General features: G+C 44.8%; 1 protein-coding gene across 1 annotated transcript in view; it reads right to left on the reverse strand.

Moving 5' to 3' along the window:
- TSPAN5 (tetraspanin 5) overlaps window positions 1–25,793 on the reverse strand; it is a 730,663-nt gene that overhangs the window by 75,269 nt on the left and 629,601 nt on the right. The window contains exons 5-6 of the mRNA XM_044061023.1: window positions 18,157–18,282; window positions 17,471–17,518 (exon numbers count right to left, since the gene is read on the reverse strand). Coding sequence (XP_043916958.1) covers window positions 17,471–17,518; window positions 18,157–18,282 — 174 coding nt within the window. The remainder of the gene's footprint in view (window positions 1–17,470; window positions 17,519–18,156; window positions 18,283–25,793) is intronic.

Genomic DNA, 25,793 nt, shown 5'->3' on the forward strand with positions numbered 1-25,793 from the left:
TGTATGCACGGAGCTCCATGTAGCAGCTTCTAGAATGTCCTTTGTAGCCACCCCTCTTAGAAAAGCTGTGGAGGTGGCTGTAGCTCTGGTGGAGTGTGGCCTGATATTGGCTGGCACACCTTTTCCATGGAAAGAGTAGCAGAATCTGATGCAGTTTTCAATCCATTTTGAAATTGTTTGTTTGGAAATTGCCTTTCCTTGTACTCCAGCAGCGTAAGCTACAAATAGTTGGTCAGACTTTCTGTTGGCCTTTGTTCTGTCCAAGTAGTAGCGCAATTGCCTGTGTATGTCCAATGTGTGCAGAAGCTTTTCTCCTTTATTTTGAGGATTGGGAAAGAAAGTAGGCTAGTGAATTGCTTGATTTAGAGAAACCCTGGATATCATCTTTGGCATGAAAGAAGGATTGGTTCTTAAAGAGACTCTGTCCTGATGGAAAATGAGAAATGGAGGTACTGCCATGAGGGCCTGTATCTCTGAGACTCTTCTTGCTGAAGTAATTGCCAACAGGAAAACTGTTTTCCAGGAGAGAAATTGCAATTCTGAAGATGCTGCTGGCTCAAAAGGAGGAAGAGTTAATTTTTCCAAGATGAAGTTGAGGTCCCATGCAGGCACTGGTGGTTTTCTTGGAGGTTTAATATTCTTTATCCCTCTTAGAAACTGTCTTAGCAAAGGATGTGAAAACACAGGTGGATCACAGTTGTATTTTGCTGAAATTGCTGAAGCGTGTCTTTTTATGGAAGAATATGAAAGGCCATTGTGAAGCATTTCTGCCAAGTATTCTAGTATCTGTGGGATGCTCATTACTGATGCATCCTGACCCTTGTTGTCATTCCAGATGTTGAATCTCTTCCATTTGGCTGAATAAGCTTTTCTGGTGGAAGGCCTGCGTGCTTCCAGTAAGATCTCTTGAACTTTTTTGGAGAGAGAGATATGGGGAGAAGTCAAGGAACCCTCCAAGCTGTCAGTTGCAATGTTTGCAGGTTGGGGTGAACAGTCCTGTAATTGTGCTGAGTTATAAGAAGAGGCCATTGAGGTAGGAGCCACGGCTTGGTGCGAGTTATGCTCCTTAGTAATGGATACCAGTGCTGTCTTGGCCAGTCTGGAGCTATCAAAATGCCTTTCGGCTGTTCTGCTTTGATCTTCAGTAACACCTTGGTCATTAATGGTAGAGGTGGAAATGCATAGATTGTTAGAGAATTCCAGCTGAAGGAGAGAGCATCCATTCTCCAGGCTTGAGGATGGTGTGTCCTTGAGCAGAACCTCTTCAGATGATGATTGAGGTATGAGGCAAAGAGATCTATGTCCGGTCTTCCCCATGCATGAGTTATTTGTGAAAAAATGTCTGGATGCAACATCCATTCATGCGGATCCATAATGTTTCTGCTTAGACTGTCCGCCAGAACATTGTCCTTGCCTGGGACAAACTGGGATTGCAACTGTATGTTCAGTTTCAGGGACTTTTCCCAAAGAGTCATTGTTAGTCTGCAGAGGGGGTAAGAATGGGTGCCTCTCTGCTTGTTTATGTACCACATAACAGTGGTGTTGTCTGTCTTTATTAGCAGATGACCTTGCTGAAGATATTTTCCAAAGGCCTCGATTGCATGAATCACTGCCAACATCTCTTTTTGATTGATATGCAGATGCAATTCTGGGGGAGCCCATTGCCCTTGAATGCATCTGCCCTCCATGTGTGCCCCCCATCCATGATCTGAGGCGTCTGTTGTAATGGTTTGGCTTGCTTGAGGTTTGTTGAAAGACATGCCTTTGTTTAGCTGGCTTGCTTGTGCCCACCACAAAAATACCTTTTGTAGACATGGAGTGAGTGGAATAATTGCTTCTAAGTTGTGGCTGTGTTGAGACCATAAACTTTTTAGGTACCATTGTAGTTTTCTCATGTGTAGTCTTGCCAGTGGAATCAGAAGAATGCAAGATGCCATGAAACCCAGGGCCTGCAGGATTTTCCTTGCAGTCATCAGGGTGCGCTTTGCTAGGCTTTTGAAGTAATCTGGTAATTGTTCTTGTTTTTCTTCTGTAAGGAAAGCCATTTGTGAGTTTGTGTCCAGTTTGGCTCCTAGAAAAATTATTTGTTGGGATGGCAGTAGTCTTGATTTTTGAATGCTGACTGTGTATCCCAAAGCCTGTAGTAAGTGAATGACATAGTCCAAGTTTCTTATCAAGGCTTGCTTGCTGTCCGCTTGTATAATGCAGTCGTCCAGGTAAGGGTATATTTGTATCCCCTGAAGTCTGCAATGTGCAATTACTGATGCCAGGCATTTCGTGAATACTCTGGGCGCAGTAGATAAGCCAAAAGGCAATGCTGAGAATTGATAATGCTCTGAGCCTGCAAGAAATCTGAGGTATCTTCTGCAGCTGTGTCTGATTGGGACATGCAGGTATGCCTCCTTGAGGTCCAGAGTAACCAGCCAAGACCCCTTGCCCAGCATGGGAAGAAGTTGCTGTAACGTCAGCATTTTGAATTTTGGCACAATGAGAAAAGTGTTTAGAGCGGACAAGTCCAGTATAGTTCTCCATTGCTTTTCTTTTCTTGGAACAAGGAACAGTCTTGAGTAGAATCCCTGGCCTTGTTCCTGAGGAGGAACCTTTTCTATTGCTTTGATTTGTAGCAGCTTTGAAACTTGTATGAGTGCCTCTGCCCTTTGATTTTGTGGCAGGTTTGGCATGCCTTGTCTTGTTGGCAAGGTATGGAAGTGGAACCTGTAACCTTTGTCTATTATGTCCAAAATCCATTTGTCCTTTGTAACAACGTGTAAATTTTTTGAAAATAAAGATAATTTTCCGCCTAAAGGTGCTTCTCTTTGAGCCTTGGTCGGCGGTGTCAAAGTCAAGTCATTGTGATTGTCCCTGTGGAGCAGGAGAAGTCCCTGCGCCACTTCTCTGATTAGTTGGTTGCCATTGGCGGCCCCTGTAGGAGCCTCGGTATTGCCCTCTACCTCGAGCACGCCTATTTTTTCCCCTTTGGAACTTGTTAGTGTCTGGAAAGGACCAATTCTTCGAAGGCCAATTCCTACTGAACCTTGGTGGCTGAACCTGGAGGAAATCTTTGACTGTTTGTACTGATTTAGCCTTTTCCTCAATTGATTTCAACACACCCTGTGCATTAGCACCAAATAGCTTGTCTTTTTCCAGAGGTGCATCTAGAAGCTTTACTTTAACATGATCTGGCAATGTCTGTTCTTTCAACCAAGCATGTCTACGTAGGACGGCCCGTCATAGCTGCCCTACATGAAGCTTCCAATGCATCATAACCACACTGAAGAAAATGATTGCTAACCTGCTGAGTATTATGAACCAAATCCTGCAAGGCCTTTCTATCTAGAGGCTCAGGAGAGGCTAACTTTTTCTGCAAATCATCCATCAAGAAATCCTAATACTGAAACATATGAAAAAGGCAGTTAAGTGCCCTCATGGCAAGGGTGGATGAGGTATAAACTTTTTTACCCCACCTCTCCAGGGACCTAGATTCCCTGTCTGCGGGCAAAGGATTTTTGGCCGTGGAAGTGGCCACTCCTTTGGGCCCCTGAGAAATAGTTTCTAGATCAACAGAGTGGGCCTTAAAGAGATGTTTATGAGTTTCAGGAACCCTGTAATATCTGTCTGGCTTGACAGGAGCAGGAGGGAGAGAATCAGGAGAAGTACTGGAGTCTGAGAACACATCATCCAATACATCTAACACTGGGGGTATAGCTAAAGGCCTGTGCTGGGGTAACTTAAGGAAAGTCTGAAGCCTTTTCCTGGAGTTGGAGAAATCCTGGCCCTGCCACTGAAAATGCTCTCTCATGGAGTGGAGAATTTCCCCGAAAGAAATATCCTCAAGAGGAGAGGCAGAGGGAATGGATTCATCAGCATCAGAATCCTCGTAGGCCGGGAAGGATTCTTCCTGGGAATCTGAAAGGCCCGACTCACCAGAGGCTTCATCTGAGGAAAGGGTATCTGCCTGCTCAACCCTAGGCCTTTTGTCTGAAGGCGGCTGAGAACCTCTGTCTGGATGAGCCTGAGCGCCCCTGATTAAAGAAATAAGATCTGCAGCTAAAGTCATGATCTGTTTATCAGAAGTGGGACCCTGTGAAAAAGATTTAGGAGGGTGAGACTTAGCCTGGCTGGCAGCCTTAGCACGTGTGTAGGCCTTGATGGACATAGACACAGGAGGCCTAGCTGCCCCACGTGCTGGAGTAACTTTGTCCACCGGTATGGTGTCAGGCAAATATTGGGCTTCGGTTTCAGGAGGAAAATCAACAACCGGCACCGGGGTAGCCTCCGGGACCGAAGTATGCGGTAAAGCGGTGTCGTCAGCCTGGAGCAGTTGAATTACCGCCTCCGAAGAGACCGATGCACTCGCGGTATGCTTTAGCGTGATGTTGGTGGAAGTCGCGGGCCACAAATGTCGGTCCCGGTCTTTCCGTTTTTTGGAAATATGTGCTGTCGGTAGTTCCGACGGCATGATATAGGAGTAATTTTCCCCAAAAAAGTCTTCAGCAAATTCTGTCCGGCGCGTAAGTGTGAGCTTATTGAAGCAAGCACAGGCGGCACAGGCCGAGACGTCGTGGTCTGGGCCGAGGCAGGGAAGGCAGTAAGAATGGAAGTCCTTATGAGTTATTTGTTTACCACAAGACAAGCAATTATTAACTTTTGCAGTTTTATCTGACATCGGCTGAGGCAAGAAAAGGTTCCCCAATGGGGTACTTAGCTTTTTGATGACTTCGGATCTGAAAACACAGGAGCTGGCCGACCAGCACTTGTGAACTGCTTCTGCTTCGGGCATCGCGCGGCAAGAAAGACTGAAGATGGCATCGGCTGATGCTTTTATACCCCAGCCGCTCTGACGTCGGGGAAGAGGCGACATCAGCCGACGCCGGACCCAGACTTTTGAATCCGGCCGACCGAAGGGCTGCCTGAGGCAGGACAACCCATATGTCAGGACTGCAGTTGCATTCTTGAAGGACATCAGCAAAATAGCGAAACGGCATACAAGCGCTTTCCCTGGGAAAGAAATTGTTTGGCCACCTCCGTTACTTTGCCATTTTCATCACTGTAGTGCAATCTCGGAGTTGGTATATTTAAGTAGGGGGGGTATTGGGGCACAATTATGTAATGTTTGGAAGTTTTTATTTTTATTTATTTTTTTTGTGGAACAGCGATTTGTTCGGGATTGTAAGCTTTCGCTTACATGGGGTTGATAAATCAGCGTTTGCTTTTTTACGTGTTCGCTGATTTAATATAGACCCTTTCTTGTCATCATAGGCAGCAGCTGCTGCAAAGTTAGCATTTTGAATTTGGGGACCACCAGGAAGGTGTTCATAGGTAGGTACTAGGCTATCGGCCTAAGGGCCTATGTAAGCCTAGCCAACAAGGTTTCCTGGCTTACGCCACCCAAGAAAGTTATTTTCCTGTGCCACTGTTGAGCAGAGACACAGAAGTGATCCCCGGGGTGTATTTCCTATTTCCTATCCACTCAAGATTTTTCTTGAAGAGTGCTAATGAAGAACTTTGCTTGACATAGATGGGTAGCCTGTTCCAGAGTATGGGAAGTCTCTGGGACAGGAATCTATCCCTCCAGCATGTCCTGTTTATTGTGGTGACAAGGTTTAGGTCCATAGAGCATGTAGCTCGGAGGGATTGGGATTTCTTTAGGTGTAGCATGTCCAACAGCTCTGGGTTTGGCATAGCTTTATATGTTAGGCAGAGATCACCTCGGAGTAGGCGATAAGCTACGGAGTAAAGCTTCAGTTTTTTGAGGCAGTCAGTGTAGAGCATTTGTTTGAGGCCAGTAATCCTCTTTGTGAGGTACTTGTGAGGTACATTTCAAAAGGGGCATTGTACTCTATAATGGGTCTAATGAGTGTCAAGTAGAGGGGAACAATGACCTATTTTTCCTAGATGAGAACCCTTTTATGATGAAGTGTGCCACGTAGAAGGACTTCCTGACTACTATGGCGATGTGACTATCAAAGGAGAGACTACTGTCCACCTGGGTCCCAAGGTCTCATCACACATTCGGTGTTAAGTAGATTGTTGCCTATGTGGTGGTTCATGGGTACAGAGTTTTTACCAAAAGGGATGACACTGCACTTTTTGACAATGAGCTTGAGGCCATGGCTCTGACACCAGGCATCTGTCTCAGCGAGGCCCTTCTGTAGGATGTCCACATCATTTGGGGATTTGACTATGGCCCCTAGTTTGCAGTCATCTGTGAACTTCATTAGCCAGAGGCCTTCTGTGTTAGCCTGTACTTCAGAGAAGTAGATACCAAACAGGAGAGGTCCCAGGACGGAACCTTGTGGTACTCCACTTGTCACTGCTGTGAGGTCAGATTTGGTGTCTGCAACTTTTCCAGTGTGGGTTCTGTCAGTGAGCCAGTAGGCAACCCATCTTGTGATGTAGGGATTTATATATAGTTTAGGGAGTTTAGCTATAATTCCAGAATGAGGGATGGTGTCGAAAGCCTTGGCAAGGTCAAGATAGGCTGTGTGAACCACCTTACCCTCATCTATGGCTTTGGTGACTGCTCAAAGAAGTCGATCAGGTTCAGGAGGCATGATCTGCCTTTCACAAACCCGAACTGGGTGGGATCCAGAGTTTGGAGGTTACCAATGTCTTTGTTTATAAGTTCCATGATGATATGTTCCACGGCCTTGCAGACCAGGCTCGTCAGGCTAATAGGTTGATAATTCCCGGGATCAGTGGTGGCTCCCCCTTTGTGGAGTGGGATATCTGTTGCTGTGCGCCATTCAGTGGGCACAAAGCCTGATGCAAGGCTATTATTGAACATGGTGCTTAAGTGGGGAGCCAGTTCGTTCTGAAGTTCGGGTAAAATGCAGCCTGGGATGTTGTCCGGTCCCATGAATACTGTGTTTTTGGCTTTAGAGAGTGCAGCTTTTACCTGCATAGTTATGATTACAGGGACTCTGCATTCTTCCTGTGTAGATATGGGCCCTTTAGGGGGTGGGAGGGTAAAGTTAGCACTGAATCTATTTGCCAGGATGTTGGCAATATCAGTTGGTTCTGTAATTTTCGTGCCGTTGTGCTGTAACTCAGAGCAGATCTGGGTGTTGCCATTGAGATTCTTAGCATAGCTATAGAATGCTTTGTGGTTGTCCTTAGAATTAGTGTCTATTTTGTTTTCATAGTTAGCTTTGGAATGGATAGATCCAGGATGGGGCACCAAGTGCCCTCTTTTCTGGAAACAAGGAATAGTCTGGAATAAAAGTGTTTTCCTGTTTGATCTGAGGGGACAGGTTCTACTGCCCTTTGGGATATGAGAGTTTGGACTTGTTTCAATGCCTCTGCCCACTGATTTGGAGGTAGGTCTGGGTACCCTCTTGGAATTGGGAGTTCATTGAAGGAGAATTTGTATCCCTGAGAACTTATTTTTAAGACCCATTGGTCCTTTGTTACAAAAAGCCACTTCTCTTTGCAGAGGGAGAGCCTTCCTCCTAGTTTTTGGTGAGTGAAAAGAGGGCAGAGAGGAGAAAGGGAGTCATTGAGAGTTTTTTGTCACATACAGGGATGTCTTAGAACTCCCTGCCTCTGGAGTGGAAGCCGTCCACTGGATCTCTAGCTGTCCCTGGGATACGAGTTTGGGTGGTCTGTATCTGCTGGACTTACCTTGCCCCTGTCTTCTAGGTACAGGAAAGGACCAGTGTTTTGAGGGAAAATTCCTGCTGAACCTAGGAGGTTGTACCTGAAGGAAATCTTTCACTGTTTCCATAGATTTTGCTTTGTCTTCCATCTTTTTAAACACCTCTTCTGCTTTTTCTCCAAACAAGCGGTCCTTATCCACTGGTGTATCAAGTAATTTAGATTTGACATGATCAGGGAAAGGTTGTTCCTTCAACCATGCATGTCTCCTAATGACAGATCTTGACACTGCTGCCCTGCTTGAGGCTTCTAGGGTATCATATCCACAGTGTAAAGAGTGTTTAGCCACTTGACAAGTACAGTGCAGTAAATCTGCTAACTCTTTCGAACTGGCACAGTCAGGAAAGGTAGAAATCTTTTGTTTTAAGAGTTCAAAAGTGTGTTTTTGATATTTTAGCATGTGGAACTGACAGCTGAGTGCTTGGATAGCTCAGGTTGCAGAGGTGTATACTTTTTTTACTCCATTTGTCCAGAGCTCTGCTGTCCTTGTCAGGAGTAGGATTCTTTGCAGAACTAGCCTTAGCTCCTTTTGGTCCCTAATGTAATGACCTCCGGGTCTGCAGCAGGCCTTCTGTACAGGTATTTGTGAGAGTCCGGTACTCTGTAGTACCGGCCAGGTTTTCTGGGACCAGGTGGGATGGTGTCATGAGTTAAGCTGGATTCATCAACTACCTCTAAGACAGGGGAGATAGCCAAGGGTCTGTGCTGGGGCAGATCTAGAAACTCTTTTAATCTTTACTTAGACTGAGGGACAGTCCTGGGATTCCCAGTGGAAATGTTCCCTGAGGGTTTGAAGGGCTTCCCCAAAGGAAAGATCTTCTGGTGGGGAGGCAGAAGGTATGGATTCCTCTGCATCTGAATCCTCATAAGCAGTAAGAGGTTGTTGCTCCTCTTCAAAATCTGAATAATCAGACTCCTCAGAATCCTGTTCTGTCAGTATTTCAGGGGAAGGATCTCTTCCTTTTAGAAGGTGTGGCCTGACTACCCCTGATAAGGGTGATAAGATCCTCTGCCATTTTAAGCATTTGAGCTTGGGGTGGTGGAAGATGGGTAAAATGGTGGCTAGAGGTAATTTTCTTAGGAGTGGCCTTGCATCTAGGCCTAAGACTATCCATCGGCCTGAGAGAAACCGTAGCCGGAGGAAAAGATGTTACTTTTTGTCTAGAGTCGGTAGTACGAAAGACCTCCTCAGAAACTGGTGCCTGCGTCGCGGCTCCGGATCCAACTGAGGCAGAAACAACCAAAGGCTCGGAAGACAAAGAAGATTTCTGCGGCATACCGGACTCCGAAAGGATCTCAGTAGAGGCCTGTGAAGGTACTGAAATGGGCATCAGAGACTGCAAAGGCACCTCACTGAATTCCAGAGAACTGACAACCTGCTTAGTGGTAGCATCATCAGAAGGCTTAGTCTTGTGTGGTCTTGTCTCTAGCTTTATCCTTACTTTTTTTGGAATGTCTACAGACTGTTGGCTGACAGATGCCATTTCGGAAAGCGAAGATGTAAGACGAAAATACCTGGCTACAAAAAGAACTCTGACAAATGGTTCTCACATTAAAGAGGGCACAGAACTGGCAACGGGGGACTTCGTGGTCAGAGTCTAAACAAGTGATGCAGTAAGAATGGAAGCCTCAGTGTGGTATTTGCTTTCTACAGGCGAGACAATTGTTAACTTTTGCGGACATTGGTTAGTGCAAGAAAAAAGCATCCCCAACGAGGTACTTAGCTTTAGACGTTTTCAGCTGTAATTCGAACTCTGGTAGCGAAAGAGTGGCACACTTGCGAACTGCTTCTGCTACAGCCTCCACGGTAAGAAAGACTGAAGTAATGATGTCAGCTGCCTTCCTTTATAGCACTGATGACCTGATGTCAGCCAGCAAGCAACAGCAGCCGACGCAAAAAAACACTGACTCTGGTATGCAGGCTGGCTGACTGCAGCAGTGAAACACGAAGAACATCTTGATCCCTATGGCAAATAACGTTTTGCCTTTCTGTTTACTGCGGATGAGAGTTTCTTTTACTGATGGGCCAAATAAGGAGGAGCCGAAGGGGGGTTAATGAACAACACATTAAAGGGGTCCTTTACTCCAAAAAAAGAGAAGTCCTAAGGGCAGCACTAAAATATTTGTCTGCACATTTGGGAATGGGGTCCATGGTGTCAGGCTCCTTCCAAGCCCACGAGGCAATAAGGTCAGTGAGCTGGTCTGTCAGGGAGGTCACCCAGGATGTAGATGGGTGCATCCCAAGTGCCTCCAGGAATACTGACTCCTCCAAGGAAGGGGGATGGGAAGACCAGACACCCTTTTACTTCAGAATTTCTAAGAGATCCCTGAAGGTAATATCACTGGATGGAGATTGGGGGAACCTTTCCCCTTCATCATAATCAATGTCCTCTGTCAATAACTCCAAAGGGGAGTCTAGGTGCTTTCTCTTGCACTGGCGCTTCCAAGGGACCTCTTATGGGGGGTACTCTGGAGATGACTCTGAAGACAGGGGGACCCCTTTGCTGAAGGGTAGGCTGGAGACTCTCTAGGAGCGGCTGACCATGGATTAGACCGATGAGAGCAAAGCCCTGATCTGCAGGGGATTGGGTAGGGCCTGGTGGAAGAGGGACAGTGTCTCAAGGTGTAGAGAATGCCCTCTCTGCCATCTGGAAGACCGACAATGCAGGGAGAACCTGCCCTCCCACCTCCAAGAGCCGAAGCGGCCAAGGGAAAAAAGGACGAGGTCATCCCAGATCCAACACCTCCAGAAGGCGCTAGCCCCGAGCTGTCGAAGGCCAAGGTCCCCAGGGGAAGGGACGTCAGAGCAGACACCAGCCCCAAGATCTCAGATCCGGGACCCACTCCGCTCCAAAGGACCCACAGCCGAGCTGGTCTAGGACACTGTTGGAGTCGAAGAAAGGGATATTCTGTGATCCAACACCGGTCCACTTGGGATTGTTTGCCCCTGCAACTCCAAAGCCGAAGGTCAGGTCAGGGGAGGTGGCTACGGTATTGGGGTTGGTATTCTCATGGATCTAGCACAGGTCGGAGAAGTAAAGATCCCCAGCTGGATCTGGGCTTTGAGAAAACTCCTAATGATCTGATCATATCAGAGTGGAAAAGCCAAGAGGATCTAGATGCGACAGAGGAATGGGTCCTTTTATACCGGAGCGTACTGACATCGATTAAGGCGTCCACCAGACTGGGAGGCAAAATAAGTTTCTCTGGTAGTCGGGACAGCAGAGGGCTTTCACGGCAGGAAATCCCAACAATCAGGACTACAACAGTGACACACGAAGAACATCTGGTCTTACCTTCTTAACATGAATAGGATATTAGCACTTTTTTCTTTTTGAACACTTGTTGAGAGAGGCTGAACATTTTATAAAAAAGAAGTTATGTACTCACCATAATGTTCCATGTTTGTAGTCCATCTTGCCCTTCATTCTTACACATGGGTTTGTAGCCGATCCTTGGCTCCGACTCAGCCTTTTTACGAGCTCAAAGTCTTCTAGTTGGCTCGTGGCTAGATAGGTACACCATGGTGCACCAGTACAATCCTCAGATCTTGTTTGCTGCTAACTCAAAGAAATAATAATAATCATAGAAAAAGAACCCAATAATAAAAGGTCTCCAGTGAATAATAATAGCAATATTTTTCTGTCCCCAGATACTTCCAGGATGGGGGTAGGTGGGTGGGTTCATAAGAATGAAGGGTGAGATGCACTACAAACATGGAACGTTATGGTGAGTACATAACTTCTTTATGTTCTGTAGTCCTATCTCACCTTCATTCTTACACATGGGACAGCGTCCCTAGCACCTTATTCTTGGGTGGCTCAAGGAAAAATTTTCCTGAGTACCGTGGAACCAAAGGATGCTCTACCCCTGGAGGTTAAATCCAATTTGTAATGAGTAATAAATGTGTGAGGGGTAGCCCAAGTTGTTGCTGTACAGATATTATCAAGTGGGACCCTGGCTTGCAAGGCTGCAGAGGTAGACTTAGATCTCATAGAATGAGCCTTAATTTTGAAAGGTAAAGGCTTACCATCAGAAGTGTAAATGTAAGCTATACAGCTAGAGATCCAATTAGAGAGGGTCACTTTGGAAACTGGGAGACCTAATCTGGAGTCGGAGAAGGAAATAAATAATTGGTCTGACTTCCTGAATTCCTTGGTCCGGTGCAAATAAAAACATAATTGTCTATGAACATCCAACTGATGAAACCTGCATTCTGCTGCATTGGAATGATCAGGGAAGAACACCGGAAGTTCTATGGATTGGTTCAATGTGTTATGGGAACAGACTTTGGGGACGAAGGACGGATTAGTATGAACAGATACTCTGTTCTTTGTGGAATATCAGATAAGGGGGTTTGAGAGACAGTGCTTGTAACTCTGACACTCGTCTAGCAGATGTGATTGCCACCAAGTTTTCCAAGACAGAAATTTCAAAGGTGACAAATGAGAAGGCTCAAAAGATGGAGACGTTAATTTGGACAGCACAAAATTCAAGTCCTATGAAGCAACCAGTTCCTGAAAAGGGGGGTCTTAAAGTGGCACCTTTGAGGAAGGTCTTGCACAACCTATGTGACATCAGATTAGAATCTTGTAGGCCTAGGTGAAAATTAGAATTTGCTGCCAATTGAACCTTGATTGTGGCAGCCGCAGATCCCTGGTGGAAAAGTTCAGACAAAAATTCCAAAACCACTGGAATGGAAACGGTATAAGGGTCAATATTCTTTTCCTCAGCCCAGATAGAGAACCTCCTCCATTTATTGGAATATAATTTTCTAGTGGAGGGTTTATGAGAGGACGTAAGGATATGAGTCACGGAGGGTGAGAAGTCATGAAGCCTGACTAGGGATGGAACTGGAGCAGCCAAGCTGTCAAATTGAGGGTGATGTAAGGTGGGGTGAAGCGAACTTGACATGTGCATCAAGAGATCTGGCACTGGGCCCAGAATCCATGGATCGTCTAGGAGGTGAGGCCCGAGAAAGGGGAACTAAACCTGTCGAGGTCAGTAAGGAGTAATGAGGATCAGTTTTCTTTCCAGCTGTTTCACTTTCTGAATCACCTTGGATATGAGAGAAAAGGGAGGAAAAGCATAAAGGAGACCAAGTTTGTCTCTCGGTAACTCCCCTGAAGGGGAGATAAGGGAGAAATAGGTGCTGCATTTGGCATTGACTGGGCTGGCAAAGAGATCGCAGCAAGGCTGTCCCCATATGTGGAAAATATGCTCCGCCACATCCTGCTTCAGAGACCACTCGTGAGGCATCAAAATTGCCCAGCTGAGTTTGTCAGCTATCCCGTTGGTTGTCCCCAGGATGTGCATCGCCACCAGAAAGCGTTGGGAAGATATCACCCATTTCCAAAATTGAATGGCTTCTCGATACAGTGGGTATGATCTAGTTCTGCTTTGTTTGTTAATACACCATACTACCGACATGTTGCCTGATTGTATTGCAATCGTCCCAAGAGGAAGAAGGTCGTGAAGTGCTTGCAATGCCAGGAGCACTGCCCTCATCTCTAGAACACTGATATGCAGGTGAGCCTCGTGATCTTGCCATGTGCCTTGGACAGTCCTGCCCAAATAATGCTCCCCCCGACCCAATCTGTGAGGCATCCGTGGTCACAGTGGCAATGGGTTGGCGAGGAACAAATGGCGTGCCCGTGGTTAATTGATTGGGTTGAATCCACCAAGTGAGGTCCTTCTTGCAAGAGTCTGTCAGCAAAATGTGATGAATTAAGGGTAGTTGTTGAAAGGACCACTTTGATGACAGAAGCCACTGAAGAATCCACATGTGTAGTCTGGCTAGCGGCACTAGTAGTATGGTAGAAGCCATGGTCCCTAGAAGCTTCAGAACAGTCTTTGCCTTGACTTTTCGGTGGGGAGAAGACAGTGGATTTGAAGAACCAGATTCTGTGCCCTTTCTACTGGAAAACGAGCCAACATGGCTACTGTGTCTACTTCTGCGCCTATAAAAACTCACAAATTGAGAGGGCAATAAGGCAGATTTTTCCCAGTTGATAGTAATCCCCAACTGGGCACAAAGTTGAACAGTAGCGTCCCTGGTCTGAAGAAGTAGGTGCCTGGTGGAGGCGGTCAGGAGCCAGTTGTCCAGATACAGAAACACCTGGAATCCTTGGCATCTCAGGTGAGCTGTCAGTACTGCCATACACTTGAACACCCTGGGGGCTGTGGTGAGACAAAAGGGCAGAGCACAAAATTGGTAGTGACTGGCTCCCAGCTAGAAGCGTAGAAGACTCCCTGATGCCCTGTCCATTTTTATGTGGCAGTAAGCTTCTTGGAGGTCTACTGAGCACATCCAAGTGTCTTTCCCTAGTAACAGGAGTATAGAGTGCAGTGTCACCATCCGGAACTTGTCCTTCTTTACGGATTTGTTTAATTTGCTGAGGTCCAAGATGGGCCTGCAGTCACCTGTACGTTTTGGCACTAAAAAGAATCTGGAGTAAGTTCCGAATCCTATTTGGTCTGTGGGGACGGTTTGGATGACTCTTTTTGCCAGCAACTTGTTGACCTCTACAGTTGCTTGATCCCTGTGATTGGGTGGAACATCCAGGATCCTCTTGGGAACATGAGGTGCAGAGAAAAGGGTATGGAATAACCCTCTGGTGATAATTTTTTGTACCCATCTGTCTTGAGTGATACTTAGCCAGGCTTCCGGATACAAAGAAATGCGACCCCTGACCAGCTCCAGAGAAGCACAGTCGGGCCCCACATCAGGAGCGCTAGTAGGGCTGGCCCCGAAACGAATCCCAGCCTCCTTGGTTTTGCAGTCCGTCCCTGCCTCTAGGGCGACATCTACCATTTTCTCCTTCTCCTCTGCCTCTGAAGGAGGAGTCACCTTGCGCATCCTGGAAAAACCTCTGGGACTTCTTGAATCACATTTTCCATCTATCTGACCCTTAGGGTATGATCTAGAGGGGATGGTAAAACATACTCCCATAGCAGAGAGTGTTTTCCCTTCTTGCTCACACCGGGTGAGTGTGTCTTTTACCTTAGGTCCAAACAATGAACAAACATTGAAGGGGGCATTGGTAAAGGTAGACTTGAACGGTTCCTCAAAATTACACAAGCGCATCCAGGAATGATGCCTTAGGGAAATTCCTGAACCCACTGCTCTGCTCGCTCCATCGGCTGCATAAGAGATGAGCCTCATGGACGAGATGACAAAGTTCAAGGTGGACAACTGGGCAGACACCTTCTCAGGGACTCCCTCAGTGGATGTACCTTGTAGAGTCTCTCCTAACTCCTTAAGGAGATCTCTCTGAAGCCTCTTGAAGTGTGTAAGGTAGTTCAGCGATCTAAGAGTAAATGCCGCTGACGAAAAGATATGCTTCCCATATCTGTCCATCGTTCAAGATTCTTTATTCGGCGGATGGACAGAAGAAGAAGTCTCTGCTAGCTCCTTCTTAGTGGCAGCTGCCACCACCATGGCATCTATGGGAACACCCTTTGACAAAAATTCCTTCTCCTTGGGAGCTGACAGAAATTTATTTGGTCTCCTGGGGACTGGCTCCACGGCATCAGGAGCATCCCACACCTTCTGACTAACAAGCTCTAACAGTTCGTCAAAAGGTGGAGACACCAAGAGGCTGAAGGTTGAGACCTGAAAGCCTTCAGGTACACAGACTCCTCATTAGAAGGGGTGACAGTGGGCTAGCTGCAACTCTGCTTAAGGATCTCCAGGATGTCTACAAAGGAGACATCATCAGAGGACGACTTGGGGGAACCTTCTGACTCCTCGAGGTCGGTGTCCAAGGTAAGAGACTCCTCCTGGGAGTCTACATGCATCCTTTTGCATCTTCTCTTCTGTGGGGGCTCCTCAGAAGGATATTCCGAGGAGGTCTTCGAAGAATGGGGGCCACCAGCCAGTGGCTCCTGAGGCTGCGGGACTCTGTTGTCCAGAGAGGGAGTAGGCGCTAAGACAGAAGTAGGTGCCCTAGGGGAAAGAGTGTCGGTACCCCTGGTAGGAGCTGATGATCGGGACAGCACACTCCTCATCATCTCAAATGCTGACCTCTCTGGCTCAGAAGACCTCCCCGGCTCCGAGGAGACTGAGGATGCCATCTGTTCCAGAGCCATCGGCTCCGAGACAGATGCAGGATCTGAGCTCACCTTAGCCGACGCACAGAGAAGCAAGCACTGGGGAGGGCCTCTTAGAAGATTTAAATTTCTCCTTTTTAAATCCTTGAGACTTAGCAGAGGAGGAAAAACTAGCCAGATCTTCCTCAAAGGAGGGCTTAAGGAGACCTTTTAAAATTAGTTTGTTTTTCCTCTCCTGCAATACCCTGGCACTAAATGAGTGACAAAATAGGCATGTTTCCTGTAAGTGGATGGCCCCAAGACAGTATACGCAGTTACTGTGGCCATCCGTTATGGACATCTTCTGTGAGCATTTAACACACTTTTTAAAGCCAGATGGCTTATGATCCTTAACCTCCTTAGACATCTCACAGAAGATTGCAATCGGACACACGACACACAGAGAAGAAAGTGAGAGGACTAGGTCCTCTAACTTAAACGTGCCTAGCCCTGGTAAAGGAGAGAGAAAATCTAGGTCCTCTAACCAAAACGGACCTAGAAAGGAAAGAATCGCACACACACCAGAGAAAAAATACAATCTCTAATAATGCAAAACAAGAGAATGAAGGTAAAGAGAAAACCCCGTTCTAACTGCAAATCCAATAAGCGGAGCCCCGCAAGCAAAAGTATATATTTCAATCTATTTATTTTAATCTAAAATATACTGAGAAGCTTTATCTAATATGCACACACAGTCTAAACTACGTGCAAAGGCGCCTACAAGCACTAATATCAACAATATCTGAAACTAGGGGTATATAAATATATAACACAACCACAGTGAAGAAACTAACTGGCACGCAGGATATCAAAGAGAACAAGAAGGCCAATGGCCAACTGTTCTCAGAGATACTTAACACCGAAAGAACTATAGTAACTTGAAAACTATGAAACTACAAAAGGGCTCTAATAACAGTTATAATAAGCTATCTAAATATGAAAAACAGCAACATTTAGTCAAAAAATTTGAAAAATGTGTTAGACTTAGCCACGGCCAAGAAGAAGCACATCTGAACTCGTCGATGCGGCAAACGAGATCTGGGGATTGTACTGGTGCACCATGGGATATCTACCTAGCCACGAGCCAACTAGAAGACTGAGCTTGTAAAAAGGCCGAGTCGGAGTAGAGGATCAGCTCCGAACCCATGTGTAAGAATGAAGGCGAGATAGGACTACAGAACATCTTTTCTTACATATCTGTGAGAATGTTTACATTTGAGTTCTTTTTCTACTATGTACTTGTCCATTGCTCTCAAACAGTTTTGATTTTGATAAGTGATTTGTTACACACCAGATGCTTTTCTCCTTGATGCCTTTCTACAAATGGCCTCTTCCCAGCTGATCCAAGCCATGTAAAAATAAATAAAATAAAACAAACACGCGTGTGTGGAGAGAGAGAGAGGGACTTCACTTTTGTGAATGTCATTGTATGGAACATATATAACATCCTCTAATTGTATTCAACTGTTCCTGTCTCTCCATACTAACATTTAGACGACAAGAAAATACCTTGCCTTCTACCCTCATGCTACAGACTACGCTGTGGCACTACAAATGCATCTACATTTATTGTAAGACATTTCTAGATGTATTCAGGAAAGAAAAAAAAAGCAGACGGCTGGTAGAAAAGAAGCAGTCTTCAGTTTGGCTCCACTTGAGGGTTAAGCAGCCCTTCAGAAGGAAAAGCTGAGCAAAAAGGTATGAAACCTAAAGCGGTCCTTACCGGCTTTATCCTTACGTCATAACCACATTGAGTATTGATAACATCTTCCTGAAAGAAAGAAGAAAAATTAATACAGAATAAACAAAGACATAAAATGTAAACAAATTCCACAACTTACATTTTTGCAGGAGTACTGAAAAACAAGTTTAATAAAGGTTGTCACAAGTGCTTTCACAGACAAGCAAATGCTTCTTGCTATGTTCAGAACTGTATCTCATGGAATATTTGTGGAAAATGTGTGACAGAATAGCAGACCAGTTTTAAATGGAGTTAATGCAAACAGCTACTGTTCACAGAGGGGTTCTTTTTTTCTTATAAAACAGCACACTGCAGTTATGTTGGCATCAATAGATTTAAAGTTGTAGCTATTTCCTACTCAGAAAAAAAGTCACCGATACATTTATCACCATTACTGTAATCGAAACAATATTTAAAATTACTGCATTAAAACCATCTTACCTATTTAAAATTAAAGAGGGATGAAAAATCCTGGCTTTTAAATAAACCTCTTAAGAAGAGCTCCAAGAATTTGTCCATCAGTGCAAATACCACTCTTTCTGTGGACTTTGACAGATATAAAATAAAACCGCTACAAGCCGATAATTTCTGCTGTCGCTAACGCTTTGAGCATGTATTTTGTATAAAATGAAACAAAGTTTCAGATTTCCGACAGCTTCTATACTTACAGCTGGGTCTTTAGTGCAGCAAGAGAATGGCACTCCGCAACGTTCTCGACTTGGATTAGCATCTGTACAATTGAAGTAGACGTTAAGATTCCAGTCTTCTGCTCCAAAAGCTCCACAGCATTCCCACTATAGAATATGTAGCAGTGAGGAGGGGTTGAAGGTGGGAAGAAATGCCACAAAAGAAACAAGTCACATTAAATGAACGAACAAAACTAACGGCTTATTAATATATGCAACTATGCACTTTAAAAGAGATTACTCGGGAGCTGCAAATAAGAATATGATAGTCATGCGACGGACAAGTGCACAAATCTTAATTTTGCAAAACTGGACCAAGAGTGCCTCACTGGAAGTGGTCACTTAAGTGGGGGAAAATCTCTTCATCTTCAAGGAGCTGCAATGTCTGCAGAGATCAAAGTTACTGGGTGCAGATAGCACAGTGCCCTGCACAGTGGTGCTGGGCAGCTTGGCCCCATAAAGGAACAGATTAGTAAAATAAATCCTCTGATGATCTTTAAACAACATTTCAACTCAAATTTGTTTCATGACATGTCACTCAAATAAACTTTGAAGTCACTGATAGTAATGCATATAACCATTGTGCATTAAAGACACACGTAACTGCTGTTGAAATGAAGTCTGCCAACCTTATGTGACCTCAACAGCAAAGTTTGAGAAGTCACCCAGTTATATAACCACACTGAAATAGATTAATGGTCTCCTGACAGTCATTTATTTATTAATTTTTGTTGTGCCCACCACAAAAATATACAACACCTAAAGACAAATGTTGACATGAACTGACAACTTCTTAAGAACTTCTCTGGAAACGGTGGTACATGTACAGTCTTGTAGCACCATTCTTTAATTTTTCTGCCAGCTTAGGTAAAAATAATATTTAACAACCAGATAACACACAGGCAGTATCAAAATATTAGCATTTTGATGACCAATTCTGATATATACTAAATTTCTGCCACCTATCACAAGTCATCTCCAAATATTTGTTACTGGTGATGCAATTACAGCAGTGCAAATGAAAAACCGCACAATAAAATAAGCTTTAACTGTTCCTAGCTATCAACAGGGGTTAAAGAAAAATAACCAATTTGTCAAGTGCTGAAAAATAAGCAGTCTCTGTTAAATATCCACCTGCCTCAAAGCAAGAAGTCTTGGTGTAGGACTGTACAAAGATGAATGCGTTTAGTACACATATGCAAAAGCATGGACAAAAGTGAAATATTATGGAACTTCCGTCAATGAGCCATGGTTGCAAAAAACAGTAATCATCACAGAGATAAAAGGGGACATTGTGCTTCTTATCCCCTAGCAAAAATGTACCAAACACTGTAGGTAACATAGTATCAATGAGGTACATTTCCTCTTTCCATTTACGTTGCAAGTTAGCTATGTATTTTCCTTCTCCTCTCCCATTTTTGACAAGGATATCTCTAGACCATAACCACTTCTGGCTCACCTGCTTCCTTTGTGGCTCATCATTAGGTCACTCCACTTATCTACTGCTGTACCATGCATGCACCTTTATGCAGCTCCACTTTTCTACAGGTGTCTTCTCAGACATTCACATAGTCTGCATTGTCTGTGACTAAGTTTTGCCAGCCTACAGCACTGACGGTCTGGCACAAAAAGCAGAGGAGGCTGCCACCGCTCAGGTAGAATGGGCTTTTGGTCTGTGTGGTAAAGACAATGTTTTTTCTTTAAAGACAAAAGCAATATAATCAGAAAGTCACCTGGACAATAATTTTAGAAACGCCAATTTGGTCCTGGAAAAGGAAAGAAAAATGTTGATTTGTCTTCCTAACATCTTTGGTATGATGCAAACAGGACCTTAGACTGTGAACATTCATCAAATTTATTTCCCTTTATTAGAAAATTTTGGAAAGAAAACTGGTAGATAAATACTTTGGGGTTAAGAGCAGTCACTTTCGGAAGAAAATTTAGATTTGTCCAAAGAGATACCCTGTCTTTATAATCAAATACGGAGGTTTGAAAGATGATGCTTGTTACTCAGAAATTGTTTTAACTGAAGTGATGGCCACTAAAAAAGTAGTTTTCCAAGACAGAATTTCAGGTCTACTGAAGCTGCTGAGTCAAAAGGAGGATGGATTAGGGGCCTTAAGCAACAACATAATATCCCATGGAGGAAATGGATCGCTGATAGAGGGGTCTAAGAAAAGTTCCCTTTAAAAAGCCTTAGAAAGTTTCAAAGGAACAATGGAGTTCTGGTTTTCCCTACATGAAAATTAAATACAGCTGATAGCTAAGCCTTGATTGCTGAAAAACTAGATGCCAAGGTTGCTGTGCAATGGTCTAAACCTTTAGAAGCAGCCCAGATAAATCTTTTCCACTTACATCTGTAAATCATTCTCATATTGACAGAATGAGAATAACTGAAAAAGAAAGCCTGGCATCTTTAGCCATCATTAGAAGTGGTGGAACCATGAGGTTAATTTCAGGGGCTTTCAAATTTCACTGCAGCTGGCACAGAGTGGCAAAGAAAGCCTGGGACAGGATCCAGCACCCAGGGAAGATGTTTCAGATGAGGCCAAAGGAAAGGGAACCAGACCTGACAGGGCCTGAAAGGGGCAACAGGAATCACTGTTGTCTTACACTGGAGAGTAGAAAAGTACAGTTTTGTACCTACCATAAATGTAGATGTTCGAGGATCCACATTGCTGCAGTCCTAACTATTGGGTAGTCCGCTGTCCAGTCGGCCCGAATACCAAAGTATATGGCTGACGTCGGTCAGGGCGCATTAGACTGACGTCAGTACGTCAGGGTACTAATGCGCATGACCGACGTCATATCCTCAGTCTTTTCTTGCCCCAGATGTCAGAAGACCCTGAAAAGATAAGGCCAAAAACCAAAAAACTCCCAACATATCTGCACCAAAATATATATATATATACAAAATATACAAAATTAGCAGAATATAACCTCACCGTCACAACCACCCCTAAACACAGAGGGGAAGGAGGGAGGGTAAATTGGACTGCAGCAATGTGGATCCTTGAACATCTACATTTATGGTAGGTACAAAACTGTACTATGTTCTTCATTCCACATTGCTGCAGTCCTAACTATTGGGTAGAATCCCAAAGCAGAGGTAAGGGAGGCTGGCAAATCATAAGGAAGCAGGAGCTGATAACATGCCTTGCAAAATAGCTGTGGCAAAACCAGCCCTAGACTTAGAGTAGAGAGGAAGGTGGTAATGCTTAGAGAAAGTATGCACTGAACTCCAAGTAGCTGCCTCCAAAATATCCTTAGTTGCCACCCCTTAAAAAGCTGTTGAAGTGGCAGTAGCCCTAGTGGAATGAGGCCTAATCCCAGCTGGAATCTCCTTGCCATGATGGGAATAACAAAATGCAATGCAAAACCCAATCCACCTAGAAATAGTTTGTTTTGACACAGGCTTGCCCTGAGAACTCAAAGCAAAAGAAACAAACAACTGCTGAGACTGCCTAAAATCCTTAGTCCTGCTCAAATAATAACGCAATTGCCTGTGTACATCTAAAGTGTGCAAAATCTTTTCCCCTTTATTTTGGGGATCTGCATAAAACGTAGGCAAATGAATAGTTTGGTTTAAAGCCACACTAGAAACCACTTTAGGCATAAAGGAAGGATTAGTGCGTAATGATACCCTATCCTTATGAAAAATCAAAAAGGCTCAACCGCCATAAGGGCCTGTAACTCAGAAACCCTTCTTGCAGAAGTAATGGCCAACAAAAAAGCAGTCTTCCATGACAAGTATTTCAGTTCAGCAGTAGCTGCAGGCTCAAAAGGTTGTAGAGTAAGTTTCTCCAACACAAAATTGAGATCCCAAGCAGGAGTAGGAGCTCTACGTGGGGGTCTTATATTCTTTGCCCCTCTAAGAAATTGCTTGAACAAAGGATGTGAAAACAATGGTGGGTCACAATCATAGTGAGCTGAAATTGCTGCAGCATGAATCTTAATGGAAGAGAAAGACAAACCTTTGTCCAATAACTCAGTAAGATATTGAAGAGCCACACTCAAATTAGGCTCTGAAATCTCCAAATTCTTTGCTGCAGTCCAAAATAAAAATCTCTTCCATTTTTCTGCGTACACTTTTCTTGTACTAGGTCTTCTGGCTTCCATAATCACATTTAAAACTTGTTGAGGAAGTTGAGACCTGCTGTCTTTCAAAACAGAATATGCCAGGCTGTTAGATGAAGAGAGTGAAGCTTGACATTGAGCAGGCGACCGTCCTTCTGAGACAACAGATGTGGAATCAAGGGTAAAGGCCATGGAGGCTTCTTTACCAGACTCCTCAGTAATGGGTACCAGTGCTGCCGAGGCCAATCTGGAGCTATTAAAATCATCCTTGGCTTGTCTTGTCTGACCTTTAGAAGCACCTTTGGAAGAAGAGGCAGAGGTGGAAAGCATACACATGAAGATTTTTCCAACTGAAAGAAAGAGCATCCACTTTCCAAGCTGTGTGATGAAACCTCTTTGTGCAAAACTTTGGCAGCTGGTGGTTTAGTGGAGAAGCGAACAGATCTATGTCTGGAGTTCCCCAGGACACTGTCAACTTTTGAAATACATGAAGATCCAGTTTCCACTGTGGGGATCCATGATTTGTCTGCTTAACACATCTGCTAAGGAGTTCTGTGCTCCCGGCAGAAACCTTGCCTGAAGAGTTAGTTGCAAGCTTAGCGCAGTCTCCCATAAAATCATTGCTTGCCTGCACAATGGGTAAGAATGTGTTCCCCTTGTTTGTTGATGTACCACATGACAGTTGTGTTGTCTGTTAGAATCAACACCTGCCCTGGAAGAAGTAACTTCTTGAAAGCCATTAATGCAAACTGGACTGCTAACATCTCCTTCATGTTGATATGTAGATGCTGTAGTCTGGCAGGCCACTTGTCTTGTATCCACTTTCCATTTAGATGAGCTCCCCAAGCAATGTCTGAGGCATCTGTCGTTAGAATTTGACTCGCCTCTGGCCGGGTCACAGAGAGTCCCTTGTTTAGGTGACATTCCTGAGCCCACCACAAAAATTCCTTTTGAATGCAAGGTATTATTTGAATGACAGTGTCCAAATCCTGGCAGTGCTGTGTCCATACATTTTGAGATACCATTGTAGCTTCCTCATATGCAGTTTGGCATTGGGAAGCACCAGAATACAAGATGCCATGAACCCTAAGGCTTGAAGGACTGTCCTTGCAGTCAGCCCGGACTGAAGAGATAGTTGATGGAAGTAACTGGAAAGATTCTTTTGTTTGTCCGGGGTTAAAAGGCCATCTGGGCTGCTGTATTCAGTCTCACACCCAGAAAGCACATGTCTTGAGAGGGTACTAGACTGGACTTTATTTCGTTCACAGAATACCCTAGGCATCTTAGCACTGCTATGACATATTCCAAATGCTGTAGAAGGTCTTCCTTTTCTTGAGCCAGAATCAGGCAATCGTCCAAGTAAGGATAGATTTGAATTCCTTTTAGCCTGAAGTAAGCTATCACTGGAGCCAGAACCTTTGTGAATACTCTGAGCAGTAGATAAGCCAAAGGGCAATGCAGAGAACTCATAATGCGAATTTCCAGCGCGAAAACGCAGATACTTTCTGCAACTTAGTCTTATAGGCACATGAAGGTAAGCTTCCTTGAGATCTAAAGTTACCATCCAGTGATCCTTGCCCAGCAGAGGTAAAAGCTGTTGTAACGTCAACATTTTGAACTTGGGAATGTCCAGATAAGTGTTGAGGATAGATAAATCCAAAATTGGTCTCCACGTGTTCCCCTTCTTCGGTACTAGGAACAGGCGAGAATAAAATCCTAGGCCCCTTTCTGGCACAGGAACCGGCTGAATGGCCCTTATTTGGAGTAACTGAGAAATTTGCTTGTGAGCCTCTTGTCTTTGTAGAGGAGGAATGTCTGGCATGCCTTTGAAAGGAGGCAAGGTATGGAAATAAAACCTGTAACTGTGGTGAATGATATCCAGAACCCATTTGTCTTGGGTAATTAAATCCCAATTTTCTTTGAAAAGAGACAGTCTTCCTCCTAGAGGTGCCGCCAGGCGAGAAGGTACTGGCAGCTGAAAAGGCAGGTCATTGGGTCTGCTTACGAAAGGACTGACCCCTGCCCTCACCAGAAGTCTGAGCAGGTGAACTCCCTGTCCTAGGCCTAAAAGCACCTTGAGCTCTGCCCCTACCACGTCTAGACCTACCCCTAGACTGGGAATCATAAGCAGGATAAGTCCATCCCTTAGCAGGCCAATTTCTACTAAACTTGGAGGCTGCACCTGCAAAAATCCTTAACAGTTTGCATAGACTTAGCCTTGTCCTCCATCTTCTTTAAAACTGCTTCCACAGGCGAACCAAACAACACATCAGACTGTAAAGGAGCATCCAAAATCCTTGTCTTAACATGCTCAGCTAAGTTCTGATCTCTCAACCAGGCGTGCCTACGAAGAACAGAACCAGTGGCAGCCACCCTGGAGGAGGCCTGCACAGCATCAAAACCACATTGCAAGGAATGTTTACCCACTTGTTCAGACACATGAACTAAATCCTGCAACTCTTTACACTCAATACCTTCCGCCACAGCATCCACCTTAGATTTCAACTGTGAAAGAAGATAATTCTGATATTTTAACATGTGAAACTGACAATTCAACGCCCTCATGGCTAAAGTGGAAGAAGTATACACTTTCTTTCCCCATCTATCCAAAGCCCTTGCCTCTTTATCAGGAGGGACAGGATTTTTAACAACTGAGGCCTTCACACCTTTAGGCCCCTGAGAGACAGTTTCGGGTCTGCCCTAGGACTCTTAAAAGATACTTATGAGCTTCAGGCACCCTATAATACCTATCCGGTTTAACTGGGGCAGGAGGCAAAGAATCCGGATTCAGGAAGCCTCTGCAAAAACATCCTCCACCACATTCAAAACAGGAGGTATAGCTAAAGGCCTGTGCTGGGGTAAAAACAAGAATTCCCTAAGCCTTTTCCTGGAATCAGAGAAATCTTGACCTTCCCATTTAAAATGCTCCCTCATGGAATGCAGAGTCTCTGAAAATGAAAAATCCTCAGGAGGAAGCTGAAGGAGTAGAATCATCCACATCAGAATCAGAATAAGGAGGGTACTCCTGCAAGTCATCAGCCGAAGACTCAGAAGCCTCCGAGCATTGCTCAAAACTCTCAAACTCAGATTCCACCCTAGGCCTCTTATCAGGAGGGGGCATAGAACCCCTTATCATAGTAATCAAATCCTCTGCCATTTTAAGCATATGTTTCTTAGGCAAAGACCCTGAAGTACTAGGAGAAACCCCCACTGAAGCAAAACTCGGCCTGCCCTCAGAGAAGCCTTGGAAACAGAAGGGAGGCTCTGACCACCTTAGGAAGAGAGGGAAGAACAGCCACCTGAGAAGCCCCTCAGCCTGGCCTACTTCCTGAGAGGATACATCCTGTAACAGTAAAGTCTCTCCCTGAGACTCCAAAGAAACACCTGGCAAAACCTCCGGCTCTACTGAGCCCTCTTCCGAACCCGCGTCTGGGACTGTCGGTTCCTCCACTCTAGGCTTTGCTGTTTTGTCCTTGCGTTTTTAGCGAAGCGGCCGGAGCATCCGGCGGCATTTTATAATTACAACGCTTCCCAAACACTAA

This window comes from Protopterus annectens, chromosome 2.part0 (assembly GCF_019279795.1).
Source record: "Protopterus annectens isolate FY-2018-M chromosome 2.part0, PAN1.0, whole genome shotgun sequence".
Classification (NCBI taxonomy): Eukaryota; Metazoa; Chordata; order Ceratodontiformes; family Protopteridae; genus Protopterus; species Protopterus annectens.